The sequence below is a fragment of the Cupressus sempervirens genome, chromosome 1 (assembly GCF_028749045.1).
Source record: "Cupressus sempervirens isolate cs-2001-9-10 chromosome 1, ASM2874904v1, whole genome shotgun sequence".
In the NCBI taxonomy this organism is placed as follows: domain Eukaryota; kingdom Viridiplantae; phylum Streptophyta; class Pinopsida; order Cupressales; family Cupressaceae; genus Cupressus; species Cupressus sempervirens.
The window spans coordinates 657,802,657-657,820,762 of NC_143118.1; the positions used below are offsets into that span (position 1 = coordinate 657,802,657).

Sequence of the window (18,106 nt, forward strand, 5' to 3'; positions counted from 1 at the left end):
GTAACAGTGCAACCAAGTCACCACTACACCACAAGGTGATCCCAACTGAAATGTAAATTATATAATAAAAAGAAACCAAATCACCTATACATCACAAAGTGTTGCTAATTTAAATTATATAATAAATAGAATTGAAAAAAAAATTAAGTATCACCCTCCATAAGTTACTCATTTTCCTGTACTATATACACTGAAAAATCTAAGCAACAAAATAAAACATACTTTTTAATTTATATTTTTCATTTTATAAACCATATGTTGTAGTTATTTAGCCACTATGAATATTCTTTCATTAATGATAATGATGTGACATTTATACTTTGTCCGTAAGTTTCATAAGTTGTTTTTGACCTAAAAGTGGATTACCTTTTTAACATTAAAAGAAAGGCAAAAGGCAATTTCGGGGATAACGTAATAAAATGGCTTTTCAGTTCCCTCGTACATAATTCTTTTTTCAACGGATATACTTATTCAACAGACCTTCCAGTATCCTGAATGAATGAGACAAACAGTAACAAAAACATGTTGACAAATTTGAGCGCCTGCTGACCAGAAATATTTAACAGAGCTCATCAATGGCAGAGAGAGCGGCAGGTAAAAGAGGTGGTCATTGTCTTTTTTATTTTTTATTTTTCATTTTAAACTAGTATTTAGACGAAGAGAGCTCAGAAAGAAACAATACAGAACAGAGACTTGAGAAGTGGTGCAGAGGAAAACAATTGTGATGGGGAATTCGGCATCAGGGTGTAGATCTGAAGAGGAAGAAAAAGACCAGAGCAGTGTTAGCCGGCGCAGCCGTCTCAAGAAGAAATTTTTAAAACGTAGGTCAAGCCATTACAGTAGTAGTAGACGTAATGGTGGTGAGAAGAAACTCTTTACTGCTGACGATTTTTACGGAATTGTGCGTTTCCAACTTGTGCAGGTAAGGGAGGGTGTGAATGTTGTTTTTGGTCATGCTTGCTTTCGTGTTCTGCTTTTAATAAGTTTATGATATTCATTCATACAGGCGGATATGCAGTTCAAGGACAAATGGTTTGCTTGCTTTTCCCTTGGGCAACAAACTTTTAGATCTGCGACTTCAGATCAGTTGAGTGCATTTGAGCTTGGAATAGTTTGCTGATAATATTACTTTGTGCGGACTTTCTTTTGCAATTTCATGTTGGTGCTTGGTTAGGATAATTTGAAATCAGGGCAAGTGGTTTTTTGTTGCCCTGTATAGAGTTGTTGCTAGTAAGAGAGAAATTGTGTAAGAGTTGAAGGTTTTTAATAATTGGATTTTTAATTTTCGTGGGATTTCACCGGTGCTGTTATACTTGGAGATGGCTATGGCCTAAAATAGTCATCAACATTCATATTTAAATGAATAAATTAATACTATACTCTAGGATTAATTAATTACTTTGAAATCGAAAAGAAATGGGAGCAAACAACCGATAGTTGAATACGCAAGGATTTTATGCTGGAGAACCTGAATTGTTGGAAAGAAAAAGAAAAAGTCCCGCAAAGGTGACAAATCAAATCGTTCACTGTCTTCAATGGCAAACACAATCCAAGGCCTTTTGGATATATCACAACTTACAAATCTGAAACAAACTAATTTCAGTCCCTAAGGTGACATGGAACTTTTTAAAACAATCTTTAGCTCCCATTTTTTTCAAATACAGCTGACTTTGAACCCTCTTGATTTCTCACGGAATGCATCTCTAATTCCTTCAATCCCATCTCTTGGATATTTACGATTTAATGGCTTTTTTCTAGCAATTTACCGGTTCCTCCACATAGCTTGCATCAAATCTATAATCAAAACCTCGTCTTACTGATTTAGAATTTGTCGTGTGCTCTGCCTTCTGTGTCTTTCTGAATCTGAATTCTCTATGTGTCACCACCTTAATGATGCGTACGATACAAATGTAGCCATTTTTTTGTTCCTTTCTCTGTTTTGTTTTCTAGAGTTTTAAAGCATTTCTTGAGATTTAGAATGTCTCATGAAAGTAGGATTTCACCCCTGCGTTGTATCATTACACTGCTGAAAATTCTGCTCCACATCTGGGTCATTATATTGAATGTGATCATTGTTCTAGAGTGATTGAAAACATCCAGAGACTGCAAGGCACTGTCATTCCTATGCTGCTGTAGCTTATATGGATGCCTATGTACAAAGCTGAAAGTGTAAGCTTTCTCAGTCGCAAATAGAGTATCTGCACCAGTTTCAGCTAGAGAGTATAAGTTTACTTTATCCCCGTTCTGGTGTAACTCATCCCGCCACTCTCCCCATAGAACTAACAAGATAAGTTTCTGCGTTTGGATAAAATATCTGTTTCCTGGAACCACGTGTCTTGATGAGTATTTCATCATTTTCTGGTAGCTGAAAATCATTAGGTGTTTCATTAAATCTCTGCTTACCAACACTACTCTGAGTCTATATAATAAGCTATCATGTAGTATGATATCTGATGTCTGATAGGAAGCAAAGTACGGAATAATGCTTCCGAATGCTAAATCTAAAATGACAGATAATGCAAACAATTCTTACAAACCTTTTAAATGTATTAGTTAAACACATACAAATTTCAGATTTAAACAGATAAACACATGACAGTAGATTTACGTCGGAAAACTATTTCGGGAAAAAAGTGGACTCCAAAACATAGAGAATACAAGTACAAAGTCTATGCTCTTCTAGGAGCAGCTACAACAGATAATTCTGAAGCAATTCTGGCAGCATAACAATGTCTTAGAAAATAATCAACCTATCTCATAAAATCAACTAAGGTATCAACATATATATAGAGCTCTACACACTATAAAATCAACTAAGGTATCAACATATACATAGAGCTCAACACAGAGGTAGGCACCCATGGTTTCTAGAACCATCTTCAACACCTAAGAGGTAAGTGGTGTCAAAACCTACAACTTGCCAATCTCATGACATGTTGCACATAGCAACTGTTATCAACTAATTGAGTTCTTAACTTAAATGCCTGTTGAAACATGGGATGGTCTCACAGAGTGTGGTCTCTGATAGTTAAAACCAGCTTTCAAGCGAGGGCTGGTTCCCTTGGAGATTCACCCTAAACTAAACTACTAGCTTTGTTAAAGAATTGGGAAAGTGATAACTTGAAATGAACATATGACTACTACTGTGATGCACCTATTTAGAATTCAAAGCCTATGCTGCTGTTTCAAATGCACAACATGATGAACTTCTCAAGCCATGACATACACAAGTCAAATATTTAGATGCACATTCAAAAGTTATTCATAACCAGGTTGAAAATACTAAGGATACAGTGTTCCACTATTATTATGCAATCTTTATCATTAATCAACCAGAGAGAAAAAGAAAGAATGCTTCACTTATCTGAAAACTCAGAAATAAAAGGATTTGCAGATTTGAACCTTTATGTAAATGTCTAATTATAAACACGGACCCAACTACTGCCAACTTATTTGCAGGAGAGAGGGTTAACATAATGCAGATAAACTATTTGTTTTCATAGAAAGGAAAACCAATGAGAACATAGTCCTGCAACATTAAGCCTTTAGGATGATCATTCCAGAGGTGTTATACAAAGAACTCCTGCAGTATACTGCCCAAAAGTCCACTCAAAGATCATTGTTTTGCAGATATCTCTGCTCAGTTCAGTTTGATGTTTGTAAAATATGGGCAATAGGATAGTGGGGCAGTGGTGCCTGAATCCTTCCTTTGCTGCTCAATCCACAATTCTCTGTAGGGCTTGTAATTCGCCTTTTATCTGCTACAGATGCACGAGTGTGATCTTTATTCTTTTTGCCGATAAGACCTGCAAATGATGAACTAGAGTAATGCAGACAGGGGTTTTCTTCTACCTGCTTTGTGCCTTTTTGGGGTTTCATCCCAGCAGACACTCTTGCTCCTTAGAGAAATTTGTTTCCAAATCCATGATGATTATCTTTTACCAAACAATCCTTATACACACACACACACACACACACACACACACACATACTGCTCCCAAATTAGGTTGGCTCAGTCATACAATACTCATCTCACACAGCTAAATTCGGCCTCCCAACACCAATTATCAAAGCTGGCTTTAATTGAATTATTGCAATATCATTTCAAATATCCCATCATGTTACACAGGTCGGCCAAGGGCAAAATTATATTACACTTTCATTTATTGATAATTTTTTTAAATAATTAATCAGTTTGTTTAATCAAAACTACCCCAAATAGACTGGCCAACGCAGCCTTAATTGGGGACATCACAAAGGACAACTTAAGAAGGAGCTGGAAAAGGTGTCATGACCTAATCCCTACCCTTGGTCAACACAAGTTATATCCTGCAAAATAAGCATCTGTCTACATAAAGGCAATGGGGATGAGACAAAAATCAAGTAGAAAACCATCGTGACAAGATTATAGCAATCATCTAGAACAAACTTACCCATTGAAACAGCTCAAAGAAGGTAACAATTTGATTTTTATTGATAGAAAAAGGTGATTCAACAGTTTTATACAAGTCTGAAAATGAGTTACAATACATAATAGGCAAGAGAGAACTTATTTCAGGTTACAGTATTCAGCTTAAAATAGCAAGAACTAACTCAAAAAAAGCCTAAGAGATGTGCTTTATAGTGCAACAGCTTGCTAGAAGAAAGAAAAAAGAGTTTGAGAGAGAATGACAAGTGTTACTTAAGCTTGCTGGGTCAAACGGATTTGGATATCCAACTGAACTGCTGCTACTTTTGAACCCTCAAAAATGCTCTTAGGTGGCTTCAAAAAAAAAACTCTTCCTATTTGACCCATCTATTGATGAGACACCTCAGACAATTCCCAGATGCTCTCAGCTGGCTCATACTTGGTTAAAATCGCTCACTACATCTGTTGCAACTTCTGTTCAAGTCATCAAAATGCTAAATTCACTCCTAGATGCTTTCATGGTGCTCATATCTGTCCTAGGTCGGATAGAACTGATTTAGGCTATTAAAGGCCCTCTAGACTGATCCAAAGTGACTTGTTATGCCTTGAAATAGCTGCCCACACGTGTTTATTGCCCTTGAAATGTATTTGCCCACGTGAAAATGCCACTTGGAATTATAAACATGCCCCTTTATGCCTCTTCCTCTTATAAAAAACTCAGTCCCCTTTATCTCTACTCAGTAATACCTCTCATACTCGTGACTATTCAAACTTTCTTCATTTTGGGATTGTCAAAAAATAAAAAACTCCTGACCTCTACATGTCATCTTCGTACTCGATTTCCTCACTATCTTTTCATCTCTGCAATACATGTTTTGTTTTGTTTGGTCTGAGACTGCCACCATTACCAGCACAGCACCCATTCAATGCTTCACAGGGCTGCTCACTATTCGTTTTGGTCTGTGAACTGTTCTTTTCTTTCCTACTGTCCTTAGGCTGTCTTCATATTTCTTGTGCATCAGGATGTTTTGTGAATCTTCACTCTACAATTTCCACCACTGTCATAGTAAGCTTTCATGCATACACTTATAGGTCACCTTTGTTCTGATAAAGTCTGTCATTCACAAACAATGACTGTCCCTTATGCATTGTTGTGTACAGGCTGTTGTTGTGATGCTAGGCAGACCTTTAATGTTCTTGTGACTGTTTTGCGGGTTATCTTTTGCTGCTGCATTTGTCTGTGTAACACTCTCATGTGCATGTGACCATCCCTTCTTGACTACAAACTCTACTTCTTTAGGTGTTATGACAGTCCCTTTATTGCACATTGCTTTAACCACATGCTATCCTCTATATGGTTGCCCTCAATGATCTTCTGTTCCTCTTTGCCTCCTGTGTGTTAATATTGAATCTTTCAAGTATCTTCTCCTTTTTCAAGGCTCTTGCATCTTCTTACTGTCTTCACTATGACAAGAACCTTAAAGAATAGTCTTTAGCACCTGTATTAAAACAGAGACATGGTGAGGATTTGTATTAAGATGAAGGCAAGGTTAGGATTAAACCGTCTCCCATTGATCATGCAAAGGCTTTGCACATAGGTAATCTCTAAACAAACTGAGTGTAATGATCTCAAAATATGTGAAATGATGGATGCTCAACAATCCCAACAACCCCAACAACTCTCAATGACCTTATGGAACCCTTCCCATCCTACTTATGCTATTATTTATATGAAGTAAACCAAGGAAACAACTGGCACTTAATATGATATAAAGAGAGATAAGAAATCCTCTTTACAGTTCACGGAGTTTCAACTTTGCATGTCATTATCACTCTGTTTCACTGCATTTTGAATTATCCTTTTGTTACCAAGAAACCTTTCTTGATAACTATCCTCCTTACTTCTCTCTGGCAACTTCTCATTGTATAGTTATCTTAAATCTTAGCCGTCAGTTTCCAACAATCCCTTTGTTGAATAAGCCTGCAATGTTGTGTCCTTGGACTCTTTGCAAATAACAATGCCATTAAAGTTGGGCTTTGAAAATCAAATAGGAATATCAAGTCCAACTATAGCCGGAGCAAAATCATTTCAATTTTTTTACAATGGGTATTAAATATTGAATATTTGGTTATTGATATTAAAGGTTTATGATTTAGGTCGTATAAATGTTGGAGGATTACTCAATGTAACAGGGCACTATGCTCACAAGAAGTGGAATGAAATGCTTATAAAGCTGCTGATTATTGATCAGCTACTTGCTTGTGTGGTTGAGCTGCTGGGTTGTTTGCTTGAGTTGACTGCTTGTCTTCTTCAGCCGCTTGCTTGTACCAAGTCAAATTATATGCCATGTCATTGTTTGAATATTTAAGAAGCTCGATTTCTTTTTTTGGGGGCTGCATTAGTTTTGAATATGGCAGCCAAATTAAATAAGCATTCACTATTTGTTCTCACCATCATGGAAAGCTTTGGAAATAAAGTTCGGCGGTCCTGGTTGAATCAAATCATTAATTTGTTCACCTATTTTAAGTGTGGTGACTCTAGTTTTCGTTGTAATGTTTTTTTATTGCATTTCGTTTATAAGCTTTTAAATGAGAATCTCATCTTGATACAATTTGTAGAAAAAAGAAAACATTATTAGTGAGAGGTACAATAGTATTGGTTTATCGGGTTCATTGCAGATATATTGTTGGCAATTTTCTGGTTAGTGCGGCTATATATAATGAATTGGGCTGCCATGTATTTTGAATTTCTGCAGGCAATTCCGGAGATATTTTAAAACCAGTGACGCATGGATTCAGAAGATGTTGAAGGCAAGTTGATCAATGGATGATTTTGGAAAACATTAAAGGCAAGTTGTTCTTATGGGGGAGTTACTGGAGTTGTGTGCATCATTGGAGTTGTGCATATCATTAATGATGGATCCGTTTTTTATAAGAGTTGAGGTGTGGTGTGTATGGCATTTTGAATTGAGCTCTGATTTGTTTCAATTGAGGGCAGTGTGCTTTGTGAAGTGCAATGCAAAATAACTCAAGGCTGTGTGAATAAATTGTATTGAGTGGAACAATGTATACTTTATGTGTGAAGATCATTTTCGGTGCTGTGCATGTGACAGAGATGTGATTGTATTGTGTTGAGCATGTTGAGGATTTGGAAGAAATATATTGAAGGATTCGATCTTCTTGGCAATTACTGGGTGGTGCAAGATATTTATTTTTTAATAGGAGGAAAACATGAGTTTTTCTTTTGAAAAATGATACTTTCCTACAAGTGTGTGTAAAAAGAATGAAGGTGTGAGATATTGGAGTGACTAAGGACTGATGCGTAGGAGTTCTATTGTGTGTGTGTGATTTCTTGGGTTGGTGAAATTGAAGGAGTGAGTGAATAAAAATTTAGATTGATGTCGTAACAATTTTTTATGATATCAGGTTCAATGTATTTTTGAGTCGGTGCTCAAACTAAAGGTGGTGCTTCTGCTAAGCGGGGTTGGTGTGTAAAGGAGGGCTGTTCTATCAGGGTCTCTGTGATTTGGTGCCAATTTATGTAATATGGGTTGGTGCCCATTTCGTTTATAAAAGCTATTAATGTGCAGTGGGTTTTTGTAACATCCGGTTTTCCCGGGTCTAAATTTACAACTAACACGCTCATAGAAAATTAGTTATTACTTTATTTCATAGGAAGACAATTATATCATTCATGTTCATGTGAATAAGATTTACCCTTAAAAATAGTTAGACAAAATTTCTTAACTAAAAACTTGAAACACCATCAAATGAAATTACTACAGAAATTGAAATCCACATACCTCAGAAATTGAGATCGAAATCAAAACTAGGGATGCTTCTGCAACCACCTAGGTTAGTCCACAAATACCTCTATGACAATATCACGAAGCGACTACTATTCAATATTGTTAAATCAAAATCAAATGACAATTATCATTAAATACCACTACATAAAATTAGGGCATCACTTACCACTGAAATCATTAGGGCATCGATTACCATTGGAATCTTTTAGGGCTTCCGCTACCACGGATTCAATTAGGGCTTCTGCTACCACTAATTCAATTAGGGCTTCTGCTACCATTGATTCAAATAGGGCTTCCGATACCATTGATTCAAATTGGGCTTCCGCTACCACGGATTCAAATAGGGCTTCCGCTACCACAGATTCAATTAGGGCTTCTGATACTGCTATATCATTTAGGGTTCCCGCTATCACTCAATCAATTAAGGCTTCAGATTCCTTTCCTTCCGATTATTTAACTGTGACAGTAACTATTCGTTATTCATATAAATGAAATCAATCCTTAAATCTATTTCTTGCATCTAGGTGTAAAGTAACGGTTATAATGAAATAACTCAATTTAATCTTACCTCCTTCTAAATAAAAGTGATAATACCTGTTTTCGATAAACAATTGAATGCATAGCTTATCTTTGTTTGACGCATGACTGACATCTTGGGGAGAGGTGAAACATTGCCAGGGGCTTAACCACCCAACCTCGGACCACAACTTATCCCCACACGATCTCTAACGTGAAATGCCTTCCCTACTCGGAATAGACAGGGGACATCTTGCCATCCATTGGGCTTCCTGGTAATTAACTCACCATACGACTTGGCAACAAGAGATCACAATAACAAAAATAAGCATGAGCTATTAATTAATTCATATTAAAAATGATAAACGTTGTTATGTCACATTTGATACTGATTCATATTATTGATGATTCCTTTTTCTCACCTCATCACCCATCTCCTTGGCTTCACAACTGGGTGAGTCCCATGTATTTGGAAATTCTCAGAGCAGACGACTTTGTCAAATTTTCAAGAAGATTACATACATCCAGCATTTCACACTTTGAGATTACATAATTATGTTCTTTAAAGATTTCAAAATTGAATGTCTAATTAATTAACTCCACCTCTTCACCTTTTCATGGCTTCTCTACTGATGAATTTCTCAGTGTTAATAGTATTCTGAATTTGTTCGGAAAATTGTGATAGCATGGGCATTGAAGTTGATTCATTTAAAAATAATCAGGTTTTTAAACACTACTATTTGAATTCAAAAATGATGCATTCTCAAGGATACTCGAAGATTGATCTCTTATGCACATCAGGAAAACAACTAGTGTATATATATATATATATATATATTGTTCTCAACTATCATGCCTAGCCGGCTAATGACGGATATCCAATCAAAAAAGAAAAGAGTTGGGACATATATGATTCATTCTCTAACCTATCATTATGTATTGATTGAAAATAGATATTATACTAAGTGAAAAACAAATCAAGAGTTACAATACTTTACCTGGTGTTGGAAATTGTCTAGACAATCCTACATAGCATGACACTAACAAAAACTGATGCACTCATATGTAAAAGACATGGGACAATAAAATTAGCATTCACTGTCATGAACTATCATTAAAGGTAAACATACAAAGCAGAGCACTAACTTTGGTTTAACAATGAGAAATGAGAGTAAAGAAAGAATAAACGAGCATCAGATTGGACTTAGTAGAAATTGCATGAATTGTTTGTATAGACTCTCTACACCTCCTCACCATTTCAGGCTACCGTGCCGGTGATTCCTAGGTGCTCACGAGTTTATATCCACTATATTGCTTAACACCTCTTCACCTATATTACCTAGTGAATTCCTTGGAGTTTGGATTCATGATAATATTTCATCTCTGTGATATAAATGAATGTAATAAATTCTGGGCTGAGATAATTATTGACTCATGATTGACATGCTTTCATGATTAAGTATCCATATTCTAAAATCTATATATTCTTCCTTGAAATTGGGTCTGAAAATAAGTAGATATCAATGTTATGAATTTGATGCTATGTGGTACAAAGATACAGTTCATGCGATATGGAAATGAATAAAAGATTTCGAGTCTCTGTATTACTATCAGTTTCCGGATACTTTATGATTTCCGACAAGCTTATTATTACAAAGAAAAAAATAAGAAGGCTTACATTGGATCAATGACAATCTTACTTGACACTTCAATTTTGTTTGAGTTGCTCTGAAATTGGGAGTTCGGCTCCACTACTGGTTTGGATTCCCACGGCAAGAAACGTGAAGGAGAATAAAAATAAAAGGCAATAAACTCAGTTGAAAATATTCACAGTCGGATTAAATCGCAGGCAGAACTATTCTCAGTTTCTTGAGAGCCACCAGCAGCAATGAGTAAGAAATAAGGTGAAGAATAAAAGGTGTGTTGTGATACGACTATGAGACTCTATAAAAGAAAGAGAGGCTCGACTCTCTGGCTTCCTTTAGTTACAAGAATCCATTTGAATGCAAAACAAATCGAATTTATAAAAAGAAGGAAAATAAGAGGAAAAGAATAAGAAGGAAAGATAAATAAAAGGTTGGAAAAATAAAGTTGAACAATTATACAGTTCAAATTGTCAAATATTAAATCGATTTTCATGCCAAGTATTAATCAGTTAAAAATAAGAAATTATAATTCGAATATTATAATTCCAAGTATTGTTATATTTTGAACATTATTATAATCACTTATTTAAATTATTAAATTATAATGTTGTTAAATCATTTATATATTTAATTGCATGAATATAAATTATTATCAAAATAATATGATGAAAGATAAATTAAAATCCTTTGAGATATGCTTTATATTTTAACTCAATTATTTTAATTAAATTAATTATTAAATAACTCATGCGGGTCTTGCAAATGTATTCTGTTCCAAGTCGCTAGGTTCTCTACCCATTTGCCCAGTGATGGTGATGCTCCTACCTAATTCTTTTCTGACAATGTTTCCCGCCCCACTGACAGGCTCCCTACAAGGAAATTCTCCACCATTAAATCGTAATAAATTATTCAAATAATCACAACGGTTAACCATCTTCTTAATTCCATGAATTCGTGATTAACAATCAACTAACATGTCATCTTCACTTGAAATCATAATGGCTAACTATCGTACCATTTCACCAGATATAACAAATTAAACTGCCATCTGACTTCATGCGAACCTCAACGGCTATATTTCAAGTTAGGTTAAAAATTGGGATGTAACAGTTTCTTTACCCAAAAGGGTCTTCCATGTGAAATCTGGTGTTCTTGTTGACGTTTGCACTTTATTCTATTGCTTTATTTTATGTGGTTTTCATGTGTTTAAAAGTTTAAAATATTGTTCCACCCCCCTCTCAGTTTTTTTTGTGTGCTCTTCATCATATGTGGCAATTTTAGGTGCACTGGACTAGTTTGTTGTAGGCAACTGTACTAGTTCTATCTGCATTCTCCCAAATAGTGCAATTCTTCTAATATCTGCATTCTTGAAAAAACTCATCTTCAGAGTATCCAGCCTCTCATCAATACTTCTTAATATCTTATTCACCTTTCTGAACTTGCAATCTTTCTTTAGAGCCGTCAGTCTTTTGAATGGAGGATCTAATCTCAAGTCGCAGGATATGCTATTTTTCTAGCACAACTACTTAGTACAGGACCCTTTGGTTACAATATTTTAAATATTTTCTGAATTCTCTTTCCATCATTGTCACTGTGGCACACTTCAACATCAAATCTTCACTTAGATTGGTAAATGTTCATATCAAATTCAAATTTGCTGCAAATTACATACATGTAAAGGTTGCAGAAACCATTCTTAGTGGCACAGATTTCACAATTAAAATCATCAGCTAGAAGTTGACTCTGACATGCTATATTTTTGCTTAATTTATGTAAAAAGATATCAATGAGAAAAATCTGAGTAACGCTACTATTGGGTTGTAGAAAAACTTTAATTATTATCAAAAAGTTTCTAATTTTGCAAACATATAATTTATCATAAAGATATTAGTGAAGGAATTTCAAATTCTCGAACCTTATCCTTTGAAAGACACAGAAAAATATAAATATCTTAGGTTGCATGGTCTATTGAGATATAGTGACTGAAGATTTTAGTAAAGGTTCCAAACATCCCAACACTTCATCTAGTGCCTCTTCTATGTATAACATTGTAGTTGACAGTCTTAACAAAGTTTTGAAATAAACATGTTAGTTAAGGAATAATTAGTTGGCAATCTAATGTCAATTACTTCCAATTAGTTTTGTGTAGTTGCTAGTGGTTGGTACTCTTAACCAACTGCTTGGCACTGTATATGTACTCCTGTTCTGTCGAAAGACAGCACTGTCTGGGTTATGAACATTGCAATTGGAGATATACATCATATCTTTCTACCATGTTCTTTTGATAATCACCTTCTATATATATTGTTGTATGCTATGTTTTTGGGACATTGTCTCCTCTGTGCAATCAAGTTAGTTCCCTCTAGCAGTAAACATTTTAGCATTATGTAAGAAACCTTTAAGGTTCTAACTGCTGAACTGACAATGCTTGTTCTTTTGTTCTTTTCATTGTTTGCATTTTTTGTGAGATCTGAGATAGTTTTTCATAAAAAGCAATGCATGCTGAAATAAAACCTTCTGGAATTCGAAACTAAACAACTAAGGAATGAAAAAGAGGATTTCAACCATTCTTCTTCTTTATTTTATAGGAAAACTCATTATGATCAACTGGCATACTTGTTGTCGTAGAAGAAGCCCTTTTAATAAGTGCTGGCCCAAAAAGCAAGACAAGAATGCAAGAAATCTCCACCAATTAGCAACAAAGTCATCTAAGCCTGATGCTACTAGGCATCCCTTCTTTTAATTTATATTGAATTTTTAGGGCCCTTCATCAAAATCGTACCTAGCTGTGGCTGTAGGGTATGGCTGTAGTATGTGCACCAAAAAGAAGTACGACAATCAATAATCAACCAAGGATGCAAACACATTCTGCTCAAACAACTTGCCTGCAATCTGATAATAAAATCTGCAATTTCCTCTAATCAGCACAAGGATGACCTCTATATAAAGCCAACCTAATAAGTAATATTAGGTGAATATTTCACTCCCTTTGACTGCTGCTATAGAGAAGAAACAACACTCTCCAATGCCAATAAGCTTAGAAGATTACATAAACCCTGTTCAGCCTGTAGGTGAATAGGAAAGAAACATATAACTTAACAAGGTAGAATATTATTCATTTATCAAATGCTTCTGTACATAATGTCAATATTCAATACCAACATGATGTCAATTACATAAGTGTATGCCACATTTATAACATCCGACACGGTGCCATGAAGCGACACAACTGTGCCTATACCCATAACGGTCTACTGCCTAGTTTGTTGAGCAACATCATCCCCCCCAAAAACGAAGTGTCGTCTCTTGGCTACTCAAAATTGACAAAATTAGGAGACAACATACAAATACAGAAGCAAACATAGACTAGGGAGGAGGTTTCGTCCCTGAAGTGTTCAGCAGCTGGTGCAACTCGTAAACCTGATCGGTGCGTATACGTAAGTCCTTCTGTGTCCGTATGTTAACTTTCACAACCTGCTTCTATAGAAGTGGTGCCTCCATAGCTTGAGTCTAAGCCGCTTGCAATCCTTTTTCAACCTTTTCCTTGTCCTATAAGAGCGTTGCTCGCTCTGCTGCCCATGCTGCCTACTGACAAGCCAACTCAGTAGCTAGCTCCTCTCGAGCCTTTGCCTCGACTACCCTGGACCTCTCTGCTTCTCTATCTGCCTCTGCACGCCGATGAGCATTGTAGAGGTCTTTATATGCCCCTACTATCTCATGTGCAAGCTTCTCCATAGCAGTGTTGCACGGTCCCAACTCAGGTTCTATAGTCCAATCAGCCAACATCTCTGGTGTTTCCATGGCTGGCCATCCTCTGGCCTCAGAGCAAGAGTGGAAATGCTCTGGACAACCCCTCTGGATATAGGCTTGGATCAACTACAACTCCCTTCTACGGGTCAAAACATGCTGCCCAATAATTCAACCTCTCTCCAACACAACCTCCATGGCTCTAATGTATGCCATGGATCTCTCCTCATCCGACCCATAATTCAGTTTGTCCTCAGTTTTGGCATCTTGCTCCGCATCCATCTCTGCCCCTTCTATGGCAGCCATGTCCACCTCCGGTGTGAAATCTCCTCATCTTCGGGTGCATCCTCGGACTGTGGTACTCTCAACTCCTGTGGTGCTAGAATGGTAGCTACTCCTATGAATAACTCTCACCGCCTCGGGGACTGAATGGAGGGGCCAACATCTGCAGGGGTGAGTTGGAATTGTTGTTTAAGAAGAGGTCCATCACTTCAACACCCTCGCTCTCTGGATGGGCCTTTCCAACACTCTCGATCTCTGGCTGTGCTGGCTGGGCCACACTTGTGGGTTCAGCTAATAGGGATGAAGCTATGGTGACAACAACCTCTGAGCCAATCACGTCTAGTCGAACTTGAGGCTCGGGCTCTGGTGCCTGCATCTCTACAAACCCTATCGTTGCAACTATTGCTACTAGATTTGGGGCAATTGAATCCATTGGGACCTGAGCCGATACATTTGTGCTCTCTGCTATGGTTGTGGGTGGAGTCATAACAACGGGCGCATGCCTCTGGCCGTATTGAGGAATAAGCGGCATGGGGATCGTGGCTATCAAGTGTGCGGAAGTTGGCAACTGAGGAGTGAAAAGTGTCTTAGGTGGGGACCCTCCAACTGCCTCATCGTTCCTAACCTTTGCTGAGGTACACTCTCCCTTTGAATCGGTCCCACTACCCTCCATGGTATCCTCCCGTTTGCTATCAATGTCACCGTACGCATCTAAGCCCTGTATTACCCTCTTCTGGCTGACCACTGTGCCACTTGTGTCCAAATGCCTCCAATAGAATACTGGGGGTTCTCTTGGTGCCAATATTCCTCTTGGTGGGACTTCAAACTCATCCGTTGGAATTTGATGGAGTGTTGCTTCAAGAAACAACCTGATAGCATGGTGCGGCATATAGAATGTGCGATGCTGCAATGTCATGAATTCCTCCATTCGATCAACGAGGACAGTTGCCCAATCATATACTGTATTATTCATAATGCCATTCATGAAGGTAATCTGTGGTAGGGCAATAAGCCCTACTCACCTTGGTTAACTTGCTCTTTATCACATCCATGATATATCGCCAATGGCCTTCTTGGATGAAGTCTTGACGTAGTCCCCGACTCTTAGTACCCTTTATGATGGACTCAAATTCCTTTGGTGTGAGGTCGTGTCCAACCAACTTCACCCAATACTCCTTTCGTTCTTGTGGAAGTTTGTGGTTTGTAGTTACCACTTTGCGGCCTCCTTGGCCAGGAATGCCAAGAACCCTAGTGAAGTTGTGGGCTTTGAACGAGACTATGAGACGATGCTTCTTGTATACATATGTATTTGTTTTTCTGTGCTTCTTGTATGTTTCGATCATAGTTCTTAATATCGGCTGAAACAATCGTATGGAAAACATTGAAAGTTGAATTGCCCAATGTACTTGCGCGCGGATCACTATTTGTTTTATGAGGTCCATGTCGGTCATTTTTTGCCACCATCTGCGACACTCATTGCCATTCAGCCCTTCAAACAGTACTATGAGATGAGAAAGGCCGGCCTTTTGTGTGGATGGCTGCACTTTAGGACGCACCTTCTGCTTCTTGCTACTCGATGTTCCTGGCCTTGCAACAAGGACTCCTGAGGCCAATACTCTTGCATTCTTGTCCATCTTGACACTATTCTCCTTCAACTGATCCTTCCACTGTCTTGTTTTCCCTGCAAACTGCATACTCCAACTGATCAATGGTCTTTTGTTTTGTCTTTATTGCAGCAAAGATAGTTAGGTTTTGCGGTTGCTTCTCCTTTTACTTGTCCACGGAATGTCGTGCTTCAGCCTCCCAGTATTCTCTATCCCTCTCCCGCGGTGTATATTTCCTTCTCTCTTCGTGGCACTTTTTTTTTCTTCTTCCACGATGCGCACATAATACTTCCTTCTATTGCTTCTTTGATTCTCCGAATGGCAATGGCTCCCTTTTTATTTCTTTTATTCGACTTCTTTCCTGCGGCTATGTTACATGTCTTATCCCGCTGCCATGCTGCATAAGTCTTATCCCTTTCCGCGGAATGTGGCTGTTTCTTTTCTCTTCTTCTCCGCGGGATGTGCCCTTTCTTCCCCCACAGAATGTCCCCTACTCTTCTCCACGGAAACTTTTTGTTTTGCTCTTATTTCCATTCGTGCGTGATGCACCCTTGTATTTGTCCTCTCCATGGGGCACACATCCGCGGCCACAACATGTCCGCGGGGTGTGATGTGCCGCGAGACCTTTTTTGTTTTTTTTAGTTAAATTTTTTTTTTAAAATTTAAATTTTTTTGCAACTACCTAAGTCTAATTTTCAGCTAGTATCACCCCTTACCTCGCCTTCTTGCCGTTCATGATAGATCTTCAACTTCGATCCATTAATGGCGTCAACAATGTCTCACCCGTCCAAGGTCCATAATTTTATAGAACCATTATCACCAATTTCTTTGATTTTGTATGGTCCAAGCAATTTGACCTTGAATTTCCCCGATTTTATCTCTTTGCGGCCATTGTACCGAAGCACCAATTGGCCTGGCTGGAACCTCATCCTTTTCAAATGTTTATCATGCCATGACCCATTGCGACGTTAATCTTTGTTCATCCAATTTGTTCAGTTGATATAGGTGCTCTCATAGACTTTCCATATCTCCGAGTCTATTTTTAGTTACAATCCAGAGGCTCGGGACCATGAATTCAATTGGTAACATGACTTCTCGCCCAACCATTAACTGGAACGACGTCTGTCTAGTGTGACTTTGAACTTTAATCTTTGTTCATCCAATTTGTTCAGTCAATATAGGTGCTCTCGTAGACTTTCCATATCTCTGAGTCTATTTTTAGTTGCAATCCGGAGGCTTAGGACCATGAATTCAGTTGGTACCACGGCTTTTCGCCCAAACATTAATTCGAACGACGTCTGTCCAGTTGAGACTTTGAACGTTGTGCAAAAAGACAGACGTTGAATTCCAAATAACACTTTAAATATCAAACCCCTCTGGAATGCTTGAACAAATTTGATGCCCTAACAAACTTTGTAGAAGGCGAAAAGAATAAGAAATTACAGCATGTGAACAAGAAAGATCCTTGTGAGGACCTTACTCTTCTTCTGGAAAGGCAAAGCAGGATAGATTCCTCCATTTAAACAAAAGTCTGGGCTAGATGGGGAACAATATGGTCAGCAAAATATAATGCTTTGTCAGAATTAAAGGAAGATACTCACAAGAACAAGAATGCATGGAAATCTCTGGATAACAAAGCTTTAAGGATAGAAAGAAATCCAATTTATACACAGACAGAAGTAGCGACGGAAGCATGGGAAAGACAACTCTCTTTCTTTTCAGAAACTAGATATGCCAAGGAAAAGTAGGAGAAATCTAACAACTTTCCATCTATTCAAAAAAGAAATTTGCTTGAATATGAAAGATTTCTAAAGAGGCATGCTAGGGCTAAGGTAAGTCCTCATACCCTTAATCAACGTTTAGGGTAGAACAATAGTATTCTTTTGGATAGTGTAGCTTCTAAATCATTAATATATTCCCAAAGGACAGGTAGGATTAGCGATTTATATTTAGATAATAAAAACTCTACTTTTAGCCTAGCTAGCGCTCAAACATACAATATTGTTTTGCCTAATAAAAATTTGGTTAATAAATTGTCCACAAACTTAGAGAGTCGTTGTGATTCAAGCAAAAAATAACATGAATCAAGCTATT

At 37.4% G+C, this 18,106-nt stretch overlaps 1 protein-coding gene across 2 annotated transcripts in view; it reads left to right on the forward strand.

Moving 5' to 3' along the window:
* Nucleotides 1-440: 440 nt before the first annotated feature.
* LOC149579614 (phosphatidylserine decarboxylase proenzyme 3-like) overlaps nt 441-18,106 on the forward strand; it is a 327,375-nt gene continuing 309,709 nt past the window's right edge. Inside the window, exons 1-3 of one of the 2 annotated variants that reach the window (XM_089786119.1) lie at nt 445-594; nt 685-922; nt 1,007-1,086. In XM_089786119.1, coding sequence (XP_089642245.1) covers nt 725-922; nt 1,007-1,086 — 278 coding nt within the window. In that variant the 5' untranslated portion in view covers nt 445-594; nt 685-724. Of the gene's footprint in view, nt 923-1,006; nt 1,087-18,106 lie in introns of both variants that reach the window. The other variant, XM_089786112.1, reaches the window with a different exon arrangement.